The sequence below is a fragment of the Pinus tabuliformis genome, chromosome J, assembly GCF_031772625.1.
Source record: "Pinus tabuliformis cultivar Carrire ecotype Pingquan chromosome J, CPIR1, whole genome shotgun sequence".
NCBI lineage: Eukaryota > Viridiplantae > Streptophyta > Pinopsida > Pinales > Pinaceae > Pinus > Pinus tabuliformis.
Window position 1 is genome coordinate 1,398,996,518 of NC_142295.1, and position 18,665 is coordinate 1,399,015,182.

The following is an 18,665-nucleotide window of genomic DNA, read 5'->3' on the forward strand; positions in this document are numbered from 1 at the left end:
TTAAGTCAGACAGTTGTTCAATGACATTAATGGTAGGGGCATATCTTCTTCGCCTCCCTGAATGCTTGAAGAAATTAACCTTCATCAACTTTCTGTAAATAGGCACATATTTTATAGCTTGGAGAAGTAGAATTTTGACACATAGATTTTTCAATTCTCCCAGAAGTTCAGTCTCTTCTAAGGTAGGTTGGAGTGGTTGGGTTAATCTCTCAGGAAAGGGTGGTGGATTTACTTTAAGCATGCTTTCCTCTCTTTCTTCCTCAACCTCCCTAGGTGGAGGTAGAGGTTGGTTGTTCGAGAATACTCTCCCAGATCTTAGGTTGATTTCCTGAATTTCCACAGCATAAGCTAGATAGGATGTCTCTCCACTGTATACTGGTTTTGCCTATCTGTTGTTCAGGTTTGAATTTGGCTAGGAAGGCATCTGGGGTTGTTTAGGTGGAGAAGAGTGTAACAGCTATGGTTGAGTAGGTGGTGAAGGCAATAAAGTTGGGGCATTGTTGTATGGGAGCCTCCACCCCTGGAGTGGTGCATTCCACTGAGGTTGTGTGGAGCATATGGTTGAAATGACTGGCTGGTTTGCTGGGAAGGATACTCAGGTGCAAAGGACCAAGGAGGAGGTGTAGACCAAGAAGGATGAGCAGGGGGGCCCCAAGAGGGAATGGATGTGGTCTGGTTGGGGTTTTAATATGCATGGGATGACCCTTGCATGCCCTGCTGGTATGGCCTAGGCCCATGGGGTCTCCTTTGGTTAATGTAGCAGAGTTGTTCAATTACCCCTTCAGCTCCTTGATATACGACTTTTAGTCTCGGTAGAGAAGGGCACTTGTCTGTCGAGTGGTTATCTTCACAAACTGTGCAGATTTCAATCGAATTCAATGGATATTCATTCCTAGGGTGGCTCCTAGTGCATCTAGGGCATAAAATGGCTAAGGCTCTTTCTGCTTCCTCCTATTTTCTCTTAATGTGCATAGTGTCCATTTGTAGGGCAAGGGTTTGCAGCATCTCACTCTTGAAATACTCCAACATGTTTCCAATTTCACCCTTGATCGATGCATTGGAAGAGGATGGACTGAGCATAGGTTGACTACCCCTACCCTTTTTCCTAGCTACCCTAGAATGGCTTCTAAAGACAATCTTGATATCCTCATAGGGTAACTAGTAGATGTCCCCTCCTTCTAACAATTTTAGGGTATCCAGAAGATCTTCCCTTACTCCTCTAAGTAGGACTAGCTTTAGTGACTCAGGATCAAGTGTACACCTGGCCCTTTTGTAGCTAAGTTGGAACCTTTCTTCATAATCCTCTAGGGATTCATCATGCCCTAAGGTCATCCTAAAAAATTCCTCTTTAGTGTCTTTAGACCTATAGTAGTCTTGATAATTGTTGTTGAATGCTTGCTGCATCTGAGCCCAAGTGGTGATGATATCCCCAGGTAAACCCATGAACCAACGCAAAGCTTCATCCTTGAGAGTGGATGGGAATAGTTTCAACTACTACTCATCATTGGTGTAGTCATAGGTTTGGCATATGACAACAAATTCAAATAAGAAAGTGTCTGGATCTTTTGAGGTCAGGCCATGGAAATGAGCAAGGGAAGAGGGGCTTATATTCTTGATCTTAGTATCCCCATTGGTTTCCCTGATGGGGAAGGCACCCTCAACTCTTTCTATATTTCCTCTGTCATTTCTATTTTCAGCCATTGGATCAGTAGGAATGGGTTCTTCTTCTTCTTCCCCTATAGGTTCTTCAAATAGTCCAGGTTGCTCACCTAAGGGTTCGTCCAATTAACAGCCACCGAAGAAGAGGGAAGGTTGGTTTTTTGAAGCAATGGGGGTATTTGGCAAAAAAAACCCTAAGTTATACCTATTCCTACAAGGCATGAAAAAATTGTTTTTTTGTTTTGTTTTGAGATTGTTTTCAAATTTTGAAAATGATTGCAGAATTGAAATTGCAGACTGAATGAAAACTAAATGACTGAATGAAGATTAACTATTTGAATGAAATCTTACTTGCAGAATGGAAAGGAAATCAAAGAATGTAGAATGGAAAAGAAAGCAGCTAAATTACTCTTGCAAAAATGAAACTAATAGCAGAATATCATAAACAAGAAATGGAAGAAAGAAAGCAGTAATCACATATTACTCACACACCTCCCTAGCAACGACACCAAAAAGTGATGAGCACCAGTATTGTAGCAAGAATGCTGCAAATCCTAGGGCTACCAACTTTACTTTATCAACCTGGGGTTTGTACAAACTTGGAGGTGACAGTGCTATATACACAAGTAAAAGTGAAGGTTCTTCCCTTTTGTCACTGTTTAGCTGGCGACAGACCACTAGGGTTTTTCAAGCCGGACTTCTATGGATTCAGCAGAAGCTTGATTACTGATGAGGAAAAGAGAAATCTACTCTAAGAGAAAGCTTGTCTACTTCAATAAGGAAAAATACTGAAATCCAATGCTAAAATCAAACCATTTTCTAACTAGCTGCTAAGAGACTATGCTTTAGAAAGAATGCTAAGTTAACATGTATGAAATTCTACTATTCTAAGCATGTAAGTTCAAAACATCAAACATTACTATTGTGCATGTAAATGACTAGAATAAATTTGTTTTTTATTTATTTTTTATTTTTTAGTTTTTATTTATTTATTTTTTTATTTTTTTATGGAAGAGTGTGAAAGTTAATCTATTTTGGTGATGTGGCAGGTGGCTTAGGAATGCTAGTGGATGGTTCGAAGGTTTGGGAGACCCTTAGGTGATCTTGTCTGGCTTTCTAGAGGATTTTCCCTCAATTCGGCCACAAAACAAGCCACTATAAGAAAACCTAGAGGATGTCTTAATAACCTATAGGATTCCCTGTATTTCTATAGGATACGGCCAAGAGAAAAATGATGGGTCCTGAAGGTGATGGAAGGCTTAGGGAAGGTGGTTGGTGGATGGAATGAAGCAAGAAAATGCCTAGGGTCACTCAGAACTCAAAACCAAGGTTGGGAGATGGTTGGATTTGCTCAATCATGCTTGGAGAAGTTTCCTTGTAAAATATTGAAATTGGTGAGGGTCTTAGTGAAAGCAAGGAATGATCATGAATGGATGAAGTTTGAAGGAGGTTGTTGTCTATGAGATCTCTCTTTACTTCTGAAACACCTGCACTGCATCAAACATTGATATTTTCCCAAAAATCATATAAACAAGGAGAATTTCAATAAACTAGGAAAACATAGTTTAATGAGCTAGTTGTCTACTTCATGCATGAGGAAAACTTGCAAAATAAGATGGAATCATTGATGCGATCTACTGTAAAGCTTGAGATGGAAGAAATGATGACTAGGGCCTACTCTTGCAAAGTGATCAAACACTGACTTAAGTACAGAAAACTCTAAATTATATGAGAAAGTAGAATTCTATCTTTTTGGGGCTGCATAGGAGTCTTTTCCTCAAATCATGATCCCTAAAGGAGGAAGTGAGGCCAAAACACCTATTGATAGCTTTTTGATGGTTATTTTTCTCTTCTAAACTACTGTTGAAGTAAATCACAAATTGAAGCAAACTAATAAACAAACTAATCAAATCTACACTACATGCAATGAAATTGTTCTAAGGGAAATTTAACCATGAATCTATGAAATCAATCTAAGTGTACAGATACAAGAAGAGGAGCCTTTCTTGCTAGGGTTGGGCACTAACCCAAGAGCTTCAGCCTTCTGAGTTAACTCAGTACTGGATCAAGAAAAAGCTCATTCTCATTATCAAAACAAAAAATTACATAGCAATGTCTTCCACAAGTTTGGAGCTCAAAAATAACTAGTGTCTTTACAGCAAAAAATTGAATCCTAATGAGGCTCTAGGCCTCTTTATTTATACAACTGAAGCCCCCAATTACTTCCTCAATTATAGGGAGGCTCGGCTCCCAAACTCGAGATAAACTAACTCTTTGACTGTCACTTGCTCGGCTGCCTTTTGATCTTCATGACTTGGCTGGTTGTAGTCTGAGCTAGTGTGATTGATCGAGGAATATTTAAATGAGGGAGCAGTAAATGAGGAGGATTTACCTCCTACAATCTCTCTTCCTTGTCTCATTCAAGTTTCAGCCTTTAATCTTGCCAAAATTCCCCGATTTTCTCTCACAAATCTGCATTCAATGCACATTAGTCCATTAGGCATAATATCAAACTTTGACTCATCTCATTAAACAAAATATAATCAAAACATGCAATAAATTGTGAGAAGAGTTGATTTGATTAAGCTAGGAGGTGAATTAAGGTCCATATAGTTACCCAATGATGAGGCTCATCACAATACTACATAATTTTAAATACAAACAATTGACCTTCCATATTACAAATACAAAAAGAACCATCATTTACACAGTTTAACATATGAAATATAAAAACACTCTATACAATACACAGATACATAACGAAAGTTGACATTTAAGTGCATTGTTCGATCTGTAAAATAGTAAATCAGTGCAAGTAATATCCAACAAAAATATGAAAATTTGACATGGTTGTGTTTTCATTAAAAAATCCAAATTCGTATCATAGTGATCTCTAAAATACCTCTGCAAAGGTTAAACAAACATGACATTTGCAACAATGTCCACCAAAAAATTCTTGAAGCCTCAAAAGCTAACTCAAGTTATCCATAGGCAGTAGTGCTATATCAACAATAGAATTTGTATTTGGAGAAAGTGAGAAAACATTTCCATTCTCAATAACATCATTGAAACCTTCAACGGCTTGCACATGGAACCCAGATCTTTCTGAAGGGAGACACCATCACTAATTGTCATTGTGCATAATCCAATCACCATATCATATACCTTTAGTTGCACTTCCATACAACCCAATATAAGTACTTTTCCTTCAACTGAAAAGGTATGTAGCCTGGGCATTTACTATTTATATACATTGAGATAGTATGAAGCAATCTCCATCTGAAACCCTAGACATCTTCAAAATATTCTAAGCTTCGTCCAATTGAAGCATGGCCAAATTCAAAATTTTCTCTCTTCAAGTGACCAAACAAACATTGAACAATTTTTTACAAGAAAAACCAGTTAGCTCCGATACAATCCTAATGTCATATATCATATGTCAAGGATAGGAATAAATGAAAAACCCCATTCATTTATGATAACATCCATCCAATAGATAGTGTAGGCATACAAAGGGTAATCATCATAATCTTTGTTTAAATATAACCAGAAAAAATTTCCTTTCTTAAAGAAAGCCTCCTTTGGGGGCCTTACACCACCAAAAGGAGGATTCGTCCTTCTTCAAACCATGTACACACTCTTGCAAATAAAAAAATGTGATTCCATGTCGTTTGACACATGTTTCAGCATAACCCAATAACGTTTTTGTCAACTAAATTTCTCCAACAAAGTGAAGAATCCCATCTCCAACAGTAACACTTACAATATTTGTAAAGGTATTTGTAAAGGGGTTTACTATGAAATAATTCTTAAAATGTAAAGAGCTTCCAGGTGTAGTGAACACAATCATTGATCCAAATGTACATTGAATTTTGTATCCAAAGTGTAAAAAGGAAAAACCAACTGAGATATTTAACCTTTCTCATTAAGGTAAGATCCAACAAATCATTTATCCTTGATACCAGCTGGAAAATAAATAAATCCAAATTCTTTGTAGGTACATTAATTGCAAGAAGCGAGAAAAATTGGGTTTTCAAACAGAATAATCCATTTTTTACAAACCAACCGAAATTTTATCAACATTGATAAAGGAAGCCAATGAAATATAAGCTCAAGAATCTCAAATGGTAGGAACTTCCAAATACTTGGATCCATGAGAAAGTCAACAACTTTCCTAAAAGCAAACCAAATATTGTATGTTACATCGCAAATGATAAAATCCTTTAAAAATACCAATCTTATTAAATATGCAAATTATCATATTAAACATGATAAAAAAATCCTTCGCAAATATTTATTAAAAAAATTATATATATATATAGTAAATAACATTAATTTAAGACAATTTAAAAAAAATTGCATTCTTGAAAAAAAAATCATTTTTCTCTTAAAACATCACTTCAACTAATAATCCTCGAAAAATAGCAATACCGAAAAAAAGTTAAAAAATAAAAAAAAAAACCATTTATGTGAGTACGTTGACTACGCTGTACATTGGGATTGGGGCCACCTCCAAGTAAATTCTTCAAAACACCATCCCAACTTCTGACTACGTGACTAACAATTTCTACTTAACATGTAATGTCTTAAGAAATATTGTTACCGAAGTCACTCGTAATTTCTACTTAACATGTAATGTCTCAAGAAATATTGTTACCGAAGTCCATATTCATTTAACAAACCTAAATTATTTTTATTTATTGCTATAGGACATTAGATAGAGAAAAAAACTAAATCTTCAAAAGAATTCATAACAAATTCTATATCAAAACATATAACTCTTCGTTCTCTTACTTGGTAGCTTACAGACCACCCCAAATTTCTATGAGAATATTCACTAGAAATTCGACAAGATCATTCGTGCATTTTTACATCTAGTCACTGCAAGCATAAGACTCCACAAGACCAGTTTTATGCTATCAATATAATGAGTGGAAACAACCCCGCATTCCCTATCCATCTTATTGCAAGCTCAAAACATATTTGAAAAAAAAATAAAAGTAGAACCAACCGTTGCGTACAGATATCGAAGGACCAAAAGAATCTCACCACTCATATTGTTGTACACGTAGTCACCTGCTCTTTTTCATATATCTCGCCATGAAATGTGATGCAAACATGCACACTGTTCCAGAAAAAATGTCCCTCTACTTCAATTAGAAATCCACACAATCTGAGGCGAAAAAAATTCAACCACTCGAGCAATACAAAACCAAATTGAGCTAATAAACTACTGTTTTGTTCGATCTTTGAAATGTCATTCAATTCGTAATGTGGTGTTCGCTCTTCACACGCGATCATCACCCTGATGCTCACCCGTGTCCTTCGATCCTTCACCGCCACGTTTCCATGATTCTTTGCACTCCCTCTCGTTGTATTTATGGATCAAGCTGTTAGACGAAGAATGTTCGGGCAACAATAGATTCTAGCCCTTGATAAATAAAAAAATGAAATTTCTGCCATTGACATCCACGGAGCTTCAAATATATACACTTGCCAATAAATAAATGACTATAGGAAAAAATATCCCCAATTCACATTCCAAACCTACCCATTATAGAACCCAACTCAAATTTCAAGCCTACCTATAATAAACACAAATAATGGAAATTGAAAAAAAGAAAAAGAACAAGCCAACAAAAACATGACAATCATATGTCCATTCCTCTCCTAACTCTTCATCTCATAATTACTCTCTCTCCTAGTTTTTGAAATTTGATCTATTTTCTTATTTCTTCTCCTAACTTCACCTTTAGAGTTTAATTTTTTCTTAGTTCTTCTCTTGGCTTCACCTTTAGAATTGAAATTTAATCCATTTTCTAACCCACATACCCTATACATTAGGTTATATTAAAATATACTAACTACCTATTACTATAATCATTTTATCAAACAATTATTATAATAAATTAGTATTATAATAATCATTTTATCACAACAATACCATAACAAATTACTAGACAATACTACATTCAAACGGACGGATAATAAACACAAGGACATCTAAATGAGGAAAATGTCAGAAATACAATAAATCAGCAAAAACATGACAATCAAATGTCCATTTCGTCTGCTAACTCTTCCTCTCCCGCTCGTCTCTGGAATTTGATCCCTTTTCTTACAATCATTCACTATACATACAGTTATATTAAACACCTAATAATTACCTCGCTCGTCTATCGAATTTGATCCCGTTTCTTACAGACATTCACTATACATTCAGTTATATTAAAGCATAATAATTACCTGTGAAGCTAAAAAAATATAGTGCAGCAATTCTTCAGTCACTATATGTTAGGTTACGGGTAGTTTAAAGAACTTATAAATTAATTTTAAAAATAAGAGAAATTTGTACAAGATTATGATAAAATTTCTGAAGTTTTTTTGAAAATTTAAACTACAACTCTTAAATATTAAGATTTTAGGCGTGTTTGAGTCCTAGATGATGCTAATCTATTTCCACACTTAAAAAACCAATAAAAACTCCAACGTTCCAACATTCTGATTTTTCTCTTTTATTTTTAACAAACAAACAAAACAGCACCTTTCAGTGGCGTAGGTAGACAACGCTATTATGTTATAGCTACTGAAAAATAGAGTTTCAGCCTCAATTTTTCATTTTACATAATTCAATCATGCACACTGTGTAATCTAAACCACACTATCCTCTTGACAAATGGAGTCCATTACTTGTAGAGATGGATAGGTATACGAGCGGTGGGAACAACAAGCAGCGGCCCTGCCTTACGCATTGTGAGACCAGAGGATTCTGCCATATCAAGCGTCTCGGATGGCTGGCCGTTGGGGAGAGACAAATCAAAGGAATGGACTAAGGTAGCAAGCATGAGCTGAACCATGCGGATTCCCATGCTCATGCCCGCACAGATCCGTCTGCCTGCGCCGAACGGGATTAGCTGGAAATCGCTCCCCCTCACGTCAACACTGCTACCAATAAACCTGTCGGGATCAAATTCCAGCGGCCTCTCCCACACGCCCGGGTCGCGCTGCATACCCCACGCGTTCACCATGACTCGAGTGTTCTTGGGTATGTAGTACCCCTCTATCTCGCATGCCTCCACTGTCATCCTAGGCAGCAGGAGGGGACCGGAAGGGTGCAGCCGTAACGTCTCCTTTACCACGGCCTGCAAGTACGGGAGGTTTCGGAGGTCTGACTCCTTCACCTTTCTCTGCTCCCCTTTTACTGCCGACTCTATTTCTTCTTGGCATCTCTTCATGATGTTCGGGTGGCGTATCAGCTCTGCTATTGCCCATTCCACTGTATTCGAAGATGAGTCCGTTCCTGCATTGAACATGGTCTAAAAAATATACATGTATAAGTTGCAAGTATCACATAAGCTTCGGAAATTTGAAAAAAAAATAGTGGGATCAAAAACTTTTCATTTTTAATCCCGGAAAACTTATAAACTCAACATTTTTGGGAAAATTACAGATTCGAAAATTTTCGATAGGTTTTTGCAAGATCATTATGAAATTCAATATAATGAATTTAATAATACTCACATGTAAAAGGCCCTTAATCTCATCATTCGTGAGCTTTCCTTCTTCGGAATCCGCATCATTTCTAAGAGGCAAAAGAATACTAAGAAAGTCGGCCTTCCCTCCGTTGCACGATGCGGTTTGGTGCTCCTTTATCATCTGACATATGAACTCATCAACCCTTATGTGCAGCTTTTTCATCTTATTCCGTACGCCCTGCGGATCCATCCATGCCAGAGAGGGCACGAAATCGCCGATAATAAACTTACCGGCCAAATCCGTTTGCTCCACCACCAGCTGTCTGAACTCGCCGGCCCTGCGCCCCTGGAAATCGAACAGGCGCTTGCTCAACATAGTCTGCCCGAGGACGTTGGCAGCGCAGATGTTGAGCACTTCCCCGAGGTTCACTGCCTTCCCTTGTCGCTCATGTTCGAGAATAGACTTCACCAGCATCCCGACCTCTTCTTCACGCACGGGCTGTAGATCGTCCAGGGCCTTGCCGCCAAAGAGATGAATGTTACAGATCTTTCGCATCATTCTCCAGCGGGGGCCGTAGGGAGCCCAGGGGAGGCAGTTGGAGTCGTAGCCAAAGTATTTGGCCGTAGAGTTGCCTGGCCGGTTGGAGAAGTTGAGATCGTTCGTTTTGAGGCATGCCTCCGCTATCTTTGGCGAGGAGACGACCACAGTGTCGGTTGTCCCGAGCTTCAAATACATGATCGGACCGTATTGCTTCGATAGTTGATAGAGTGAGTGATGGGGCATGTTGCCCAGAAGTGGAAGGCTGCCGATCACAGGCCATCCAGACGGACCCGGGGGAAACCGTTTTCTCAGACCCCGTTTCACCACGCAGATAAAAGCAATTGCCAGGAGGATCAGACTCAAAGCTGAGCTGAGGCTCAGGCTCGGATTAGATCTCTGTAGCAAATCAAGCGATGGATCCATGGTTTCCTTCGCTTTAACTAAGCCGAATGCGTTCTCTTTATGGCCTGCCGAATGCGTTCTCTTTATGGCCTTTTATGTGCAGACTGCAAACCCTAGTTACCAAATTCGCTCGTACTGCAGAAAAAAAAAAATACGGATATTCGGCAATTCGATTAGTATTTCGAATAATTCGGTAAAAATTCGATTCGGTGCGTACAGATAAACTAATTTATCGTCTGCCTTGCGAAAAGGAGATCGGTTCAGAGTTTATGGGATATCTACATGGGTAGAGAGGTGGCCCCTAAAGCTAAAAGAATTGAATTGTGAAATCAGCAAAAATTGAGTTGCGAAATTAGCAAATTACAAATTACATATGTAATTGAAATTGAAATTCGAAATTTTAAATATGATTAAATTATAAGAAAATTTACATATTTTTAGTATTTAATTTTTAAATATATATTAATTAACAAATGAATTTTGATAGATTTTTTAATTAGGGAGTGATTTTAAAGTTTTGAAAAGAAATAAGCTTGAGAGCGTCTTTCTTTTTTTATTGTAATTTTAAAATTGTTTATATTAGTTAAAATTAATAGAAATTATTTAAGTTTGAAAATTAATAGAAAGAAAATTAGTAAAAACAATTGTTGTTACATAAGAAAAGTGTATATTTCTCAATGTTTAAAATGTATATTGTTTATGGTATCGTATCCAATTTGGATTTGAATTTGGTAACTATTCTGCAAACACGGTTCAGTGTGTTTTCTCTATCACCATTTATGTGCAAATATTTGTTACACGAGAACCACTTCCAAAAGTTGGGAAACCCGATCCAATGGTTCCCGTGCTCCTGGGAGCTTTGGAACTGTATGGGAACGTTCCCTTTTCAGCGGGAGCTGCAATGGGAGCTTGCGAAGTTTCGGGAGCTTTGAAGACTGTTTTCTTGGAGTTCTCGCGTTCCTTGGGGTTAGGGAATACAAAGCTTCTAGAGAAATATGCTGAACTGCCAACAAAACATGAGCCTCAGTTGAAACCTTCGCAAGAAGAACGAGAAATATGCTGAACTTCCAACAAAACATGAGCCTCAGTTGAAACCTTCGCAAGAAGAACGGCGAACTGCCCACAAAACATGAACATGAGTTGAAACCTTCGCAAGAAGAAAGGCCAAAGACATCCTTAACACCTATATCCTTAATTGAGAAACTGGAGCAATCTCTTGATGGGTTAAGGAAGTGTGTGGCACCTCGATGTAAGGGTGAAATATATGATGTCATGGTGGTGAGTATTTATTTTGTTGTTTATGTATATATATGGCACAAGATTGTGTGTGCATATTGTATGTGGCAAGTCAATGCTTAAACATTAGAGTTTCTTTACTTTTTCTCTTAAGAATAACTAGAAAAACATATGTAAAATTGTTCCTTTGTATTTTTAAGCCAAATTATTTCATAGACTCATAATGTGTCATAATGAACTTAACATTTTAATATTTTATATATATAAAAGGGAGAGACTTAAGGAGAGAGAGACCCAAAAAATATATTTATATATAAGAGGGATTATATATTTATTATTTATATATTTAAATTGATTTTAATATTTGAATATTTTTATTCAATAATAATTTTCATTATTATATAAATTATATAATTAAAAAAATATTTTTATTTTTATATTTTATATTTTTTTACTATATAATATTATCACTCTGGATTAGCCGTTTCCTGTAAATTTTTGGGAAACCTCAAGCCGTTCCTCACACCCGTACCTAACTTCCCAACGTTCCCACGTTCCAGGAACTCATGCAACATAGGTGCACACCCTTTTATGTGCAAACACTGTACACTGTAGCAAATCACTAAACTTCAATTTCGTCCTCTTTCAACCATTTCAAATATGACACATACACATGGACCAAACCTATCACGCCTCCAATGCTTTTTTCGTTAATTGGCAACTGTGTGGCACCGACTAAGTAGCTAACATGTTCCATTGTTAAGTTACTTTGCAAACTACGCCTAACATTCATCATCTTTCATTAACAATATTAATGTGCGAAATCCATTAACATCATAAACATTCAAACATAAACATTAACACAATAGAGAGGACACCATCATATACAATAATAATGTTTTATTATGAATTTATCAGAAAATAGCTGACCGGGAGAAAATTCTTCACCGGCGTTATGCCCGTGTCTTTTGCTATTGGGCGCCCCACCTCATGCACACCTTGCATGCTGGTTGCACATATACAATCCACACTTCAACTGGTTTGCCAACTCAACGAGCACAGGTGCCCACAACCGGGTCACCCGCCGCCCTCGATTGGTCCGTTCAACAATACAAAACTCGTGCACGAGACGGGCGGGTGCGCCTTCATGCAGCCCTCCACCCGACTCTCCTCACCCGAGTCGTTTACAACACCACCGGGCGGGCGCACCTTTGTGTGGCCCTCCACCCAGACTCGTTCAACCGTCGGGCGGGCACACCTTCATGTGGCCCTCCACCCGAACTCATTTCACCCATCGGGCGGGCACGCCTTCGTGTGGCCCTCCACCTGACACACCACCCCTTCACCAAACTCGTGCAAGACTTCGTGTCCGTCTGCCCGATGAGTGGGCACATGACCACCCACGGTTTTGTGGCTTACGTCTACTCCTCGCACTTCCCTTCGAACTCGTTTGATGAGCGAATGTGATCAAAGATGCCTTCCTCCCAACTCGCACCAACAATATATATGGTGGGTGGGCAAGTCGTGCCACCCGACCAACTCATTTCACTTGCCCAGCTGACTTGATATTTTGTTGTAAAACTCGTCCAAGGTGTGCATTGGCCCACCCAGCTCGTGGGACCGCCCTCTCCTTCACTCGCCCATTTCAAAATGCCACTTGGTTGGCCCGCGGGTAGCTCGCCTAGCTCACTCGCCTATAAACCGTGCAACCACACCTCGCCCGCATATGTATGCCTCATCCGCTCTGTCACATTTATGCCTGTTCGCTAGCTCATTCATTCGGTGGGCACGCCTAGGCGACTCACAAGCCAAAGGGCATTACATTCTCCCCCACCTGAAAGCATTTCCGTCCCTGGCAATCCGACTGTCCTCTATAGCTTCCTGTCATACTTCGCAATCTTCTGCTTCCATCTCCAAAGTAAGTCCTTTGTTTCCCAGCTGTACTCTTCCGGTGAATTCTTCCATTTGACAAGAAATTCCTGTCTCATGTGGCAACCAATCCCTTTACATCGAACACTCAAAATATTTTCCATCTCTAGGAAAGGCTTGTCCACAATCATGGCTGGTCCCCTCGGTGGTTCCACCCTCTCTGGATGATCAACATCAAGTCTCCATCTCTTCAACTGACTCATATGAAAAATTGGATGCTTTGTGTGCATATGGCGTGGAAGCTCCAGCTCGTAAGAAACTTCCCCCACTCTCTTCTTAACTTGTAATGGTCCCTCATACTTCCTCGTCAGTTTTCTCGCAATCCCCTTAGGTGGCTAAAACTAATCTCCAGCAATCCTGAGAAACACCATATCTCCCACATTGAAGTGTGCATCTTGTCTTCTCTTATCTGCCCATTTCTTCATTCTCCTTGCAGCTTCATGTAAGTGCAACCGTGCAACCTCCAAGGTCTCATCCCAAGCCTTCATGAACTTCTTCACATTAGGACTCCTCAATAAACCTCCTGTCACTACGGTATGCGATGTGACTGTTGGGTATTTTTAATGGGGAAAATACCAAAACCAACAAAATATTCACCACAGAGACAATGCTCTATTTCTTCTGTCCAGGATCTTTTGCAGAGAACCTCTTTAAAAAAATAACTCAGAACACAGTCCATTACACAGTCACAACAAACACTTCCATTCATTTAAAACAAAAGGACTGATACATATTTCATCCTCTGTGCAAAGAGGGATTCACAAAACAAACTCTGTTACTCTCACAGATTTTCCACTGCTGTGGATATTACATAAATAGCTCTCTATTCTTCAATGGCTAAATCAAAACATTACATATCCATTTCTATATCGCACTGCTGTGCATTTACAAAAGAAAAAATCGCACTGTCGTGCGTAGCCACCACTCACAACACACACAACAAAAACTACACTCGTAGACGTTTTTTTTTTTTTACGACATATATAAAACAAACATAAAAAAATGTGCCCATAACTATATTAAACACATGCCCATAACCATATTAAAGGCCGCCACCCAATTCTACGTAGACACATTAAAAGCCATAAGTTCATCACCTACGACGGTCAACAAAAAATGATAAAAGAGACTTTCAATCCACGCAAAAATCGATTTGACACGGGCGGTATGCATCTTCGGGAAATCAACGGCTTAGATCGCGCGCCCAGATCACTTGGCTGATCCAATGAGGTTCGGGAGCCAACCTCGCGCAAAACAAACAGACTTTAGCGTCCGGGGAGAGCGGTTTTCGGCGTCGTACTAAGGACGCGTGGCGGAGTGTGATTGTGTCGGAGCCCCAGCTACGTATACCGCCTTTGGTGAAGGGCGGTGTGGGGAGACCGGGGTTGTTTTCAAAAACCGCCGCGCGCTGTTTAAAATTAAAATTTAACACTCCCCTTTAATTTTAACAACCGCGCGTTCGGTCATTCCTGAGCATTTTCTCAAAAATTCAAAACTCTTCTGAACCAGTGGCTTTGTCAAGATGTCTGCAACCTGTTCCTGGGTCCTGCAATGTTCTAGGACGATTTCGCCATTGTTCACTAATTCTCTGATGTAGTGAAACCTTGTATCAATGTGTTTCGTTCTCTTATGAAACACTGAATTCTTTGACAAAGCAATAGCTGAGCTATTGTCACAAAAGACCACTGTCGCTTTTGCCTGCTCTTGGCCTAAGCTTCTCAACATCCTTCTCATCCATACTGCCTGACATGCTGCTGCTGTCGCTGCCACATATTCTGCCTCTGCTGTAGATAATGCTACAATGGATTGCTTCTTAGAAGCCCATGAAATGGCTCCTGAACCCATATTAAAAACATAACCGGAAGTGCTCTTCCGATCATCTACACTTCCAGCCCAATCGCTATCTGTGTACCCAACCAAATCTGAATGTTCTGAGGCATGATATAAAATTCCAAACATTTTGGTACCTTTGACATACCTCAAAATTCTTTTTGCTGCCTGCCAATGTGCCTCCTTCGGCCTCTCCATGAACCTGGAAATTAAACTAACAGCATACATTAAATCAGGCCTAGTTGCTGTTAAATACATAAGACTGCCTACAACACTTTTGTACAAACTAGGATCAAAATCCTTGCTGCTGTCCTCTCTGCTGAGCTTTAATTCCATTACTGTGGGAGTGATGGTTGCCTTGCATTCTTGCATGTTAAATCTGCCCAAAACTTGATTTACATATCTTGCTTGAGATATAAAAATTCCTTTTTCATTTTGATCTACTTCTATGCCTAAGAAGTATCTCAACAAACCCATGTCAGTCATTTCAAATTCATCTTTCATGACTGATTTAAAATTCTCAATAAGATAAATATCATTACCTGTAAAAATGACATCATCAACATACAAGACAACAATCAAAATTTTACCATCCTTTTCCTTGATGTAGACTGTGGGTTCTCCTTCACATTTGTCAAATTCATTATCCAATAGATATGAATCTACCCTGCTGTACCATGCTCTTGGCGCTTGCTTCAGCCCATAAAGAGCTTTCTTCAATTTGCACACTTTGTGCTCTTCACCTTTCTTCTCATATCCGAGAGGCTGTTCAATGTACACCTCTTCTTTTAACACTCCATTTAGGAATGCCGACTTCACGTCCATTTGGTAGACTTTCCATTTGTTTTGAGCTGCTATGGACAGCACTGCTCTCACGATTTCCATTCTTGCAACCGGGGCGAAAGTCTCCTCATAATCTCTCCCATACTGTTGCTTGTAGCCTTTGACAACCAGCCTTGCTTTATGCCTTTCAATCTTGCCTTCAGCATTGCTCTTGGTCTTGTAGACCCATTTCACACCAATGACTTCTTTGCCTTTTGGTAACTCAACCAAATCCCATGTTTTGTTTCTTTCTATGGCATTCATTTCCTCATCCATAGCTTCTATCCATTTTCTATCTTTAATAGCTTCTTCGAAATGAATAGGATCATCAACATGACAATACAAGGCAAATAAGGAATTCATTCCTTCATCATAAATGTCACTTAGATTTCTAAATTTCTTACCTCTTTCACTTGGTGTGCAAGTGCTTGAAGATGCACTTGAATTTCCTCCTTGTGGTGTGCTTGGAGAAGCACTCTCATTGATCCTCAATGGTGTACCTTGTTGTTCTTGTGTTGGTGTTGCTGTTTGGGGATTCATTTCAGCCACTTCCTCTTCATTTTCATCATGAGGCAAACAGCTTTTAATGTTCACTGTTTTCTCTATGCTTCCATCCCAAGCTTCCTCTTCAATGAATTGAACATCCCTGCTGACAAAGAACTTCTTGGTAGATGGGATGTACAGCCTGAAGGCTTTGGATTCATCACTGTATCCAATGAAAATACATTTCTCCCCTTTGCTGTCTAACTTCCTCCTTAGCTGATCCGGAATGTGTGCATAGGCCACACATCCAAAGACTCTCATGTGGGTGACTCCTTGCTTTCTCCCACTCCATGCCTCTTCTGGCACTTTGTTCATGACTGCTTTTGTAGGACACCTGTTCAAAATATAAACTGCACAATGTACAGCTTCAGCCCAATACTCATTTGGCAAATGCTTTGCCTTCAACATGCTCCTTGCCATCTCCATGATGGTTCTGTTCTTCCTTTCAGCAACTCCATTTTGCTGTGGGGTGTACTAAGTTGTAAACTGTTTATGAATTCCATTTTCTCTACAAAAATTTAGGAATTCACTGGAGATATACTCACCTCCTCTATCAGTTCTCAAAACTTTTATATGCAGCCCGCTTTGGTTCTCCACAAGTGCTTTGAAATTTTGGAATTTCTCAAACACTTCACTTTTGTTTTTAAGGAAATATGCCAAAGTTTTTCTTGTAAAGTCATCAATGAATGTTAAGAAATATAGCCTGCCTGCTAATGATGGAGCTTGCATTGGTCCACACAAATCTAAGTGGATAATCTCTAAGGGTGCCTTTGCCCTTATGCTTTTCCCTGATGGAAAACTTTCTCTATGTTGTTTGCCCAATATACAACCTTCACAAAGGCTGTCCGGCTTCTCTATCAATGGTAATCCTCTTACCATTCCTTTTCTGCTTAATAGGTTTAGACCTCCAAAATTTAGATGCCCGAATCTCAAGTGCCATAACCAGTTCTCATCCTTTTGCACGCTTTGGAAGGCCTCTTGGGTGATTGCTGCCATTTCCCTTTTGTTCTTCATGTCTGCCCTGATCCGGAGAGGGAACATCCTGTTCCTTGTCATCTTCACTTCAACAATGCATCTTTTGCTGGGTGGTATATCCATGATGGTGCATACATCATTCACAAAAAAGACTTTGTAACCCTTTTGAACAAGTTGTCCAATACTCAAGAGGTTACATCTCATTCCGGGGACATAGTAGACATCTGCTATGGTTTTCCTTTCTCCTTGCTTTGTAAATATTTTTACCTCCCCTTTTCCCATAACAGAGATTTTACTATCAGTTCCTAGTGTGACTTCTGATTTCAAGTTTTGATTTAAGGCTGAGAAGAGGGCAATGTTTCCTGTCATATGGTTGCTGCAACATGAGTCTAAAAACCATATGTCCTCACTATGTGTTTCAGCCATGTTACAAGCTAACAGGACATTTTCTTGACTGTTGTTTTCTCTTGTAACATTTGCATTTTGTCTGCTGTTCATATCATGCTGTTTCTTTCTACAATCACTAGCATAATGTCCATACTTTTTGCAATAATAGCATTGAACATTAGATTTATCATACCTTTGTCCTTGAGCCTGATACTGATCTCTTTGTTGGCTGTTGCCTTGACCTTGGTTCTGATTTGGATTGCTGCCTCTTCCTTGTGCATTTGATGGGCTGTTCCTTCCACCTCTGTTCTGGCTTCTGCCTCTTCCTCTTCGGTTTCCTCTTCCTTGACCCCTTCCTCTTCCAAAGGACATCTGGGTCTTGAAGGCTTGCTCAAGGGATGAGTTTTCATTCCTACTCAACCTCTGCTCATGAGTTATCAGTGATGCATGTAGCTCATCAACTGAATAGTTTGAGAGATCCTTTGTCTCTTCAATGGTGGTGACTATGGCATCGAACCTTGAGGGTAAGACCCTCAATATTTTCTCCACTATTCTTTTATCTTCAATTGTTTCTCCATGAGTTCTTATTTGTGTGATTACACCAATCACATGAGTGAAGAATGATTCAATGTTGTCTGACTCCTTCATGTTCAAGTTTTCAAAATCCTTTCTCAGCATTTGCAATTTTGCTGTCTTCACTCTCTCCATGCCTTGATAGGCTGTCTTAAGGGTTTCCCATGCTTCATTTGATGTCTTAGCTGCTGCTAACCTTGGAAACACACTCTGATCTACTGCTAGATACAACAACACACGGGCTTTTGAATCCTTCTTCCTATTGCTCTTCAGCAGATCCTTCTCTCCTGGAG

The 18,665-nt window shown here is 39.2% G+C and overlaps 1 protein-coding gene across 1 annotated transcript; it reads right to left on the reverse strand.

Moving 5' to 3' along the window:
- Nucleotides 1–8,146: 8,146 nt before the first annotated feature.
- Nucleotides 8,147–10,138, reverse strand: LOC149232594 (flavonoid 3'-monooxygenase CYP75B137-like). Its single transcript, XM_089379450.1, has 2 exons — nucleotides 9,181–10,138; nucleotides 8,147–8,975 (listed from the first exon to the last, which is right to left on the reverse strand). The coding sequence occupies exons 1-2, from the start codon at nucleotides 10,096–10,098 to the stop codon at nucleotides 8,346–8,348; spliced, it is 1,548 nt and encodes a 515-aa protein (XP_089235576.1). The 5' UTR covers nucleotides 10,099–10,138; the 3' UTR covers nucleotides 8,147–8,345.
- Between the last annotated feature and the right edge of the window lie 8,527 nt (nucleotides 10,139–18,665).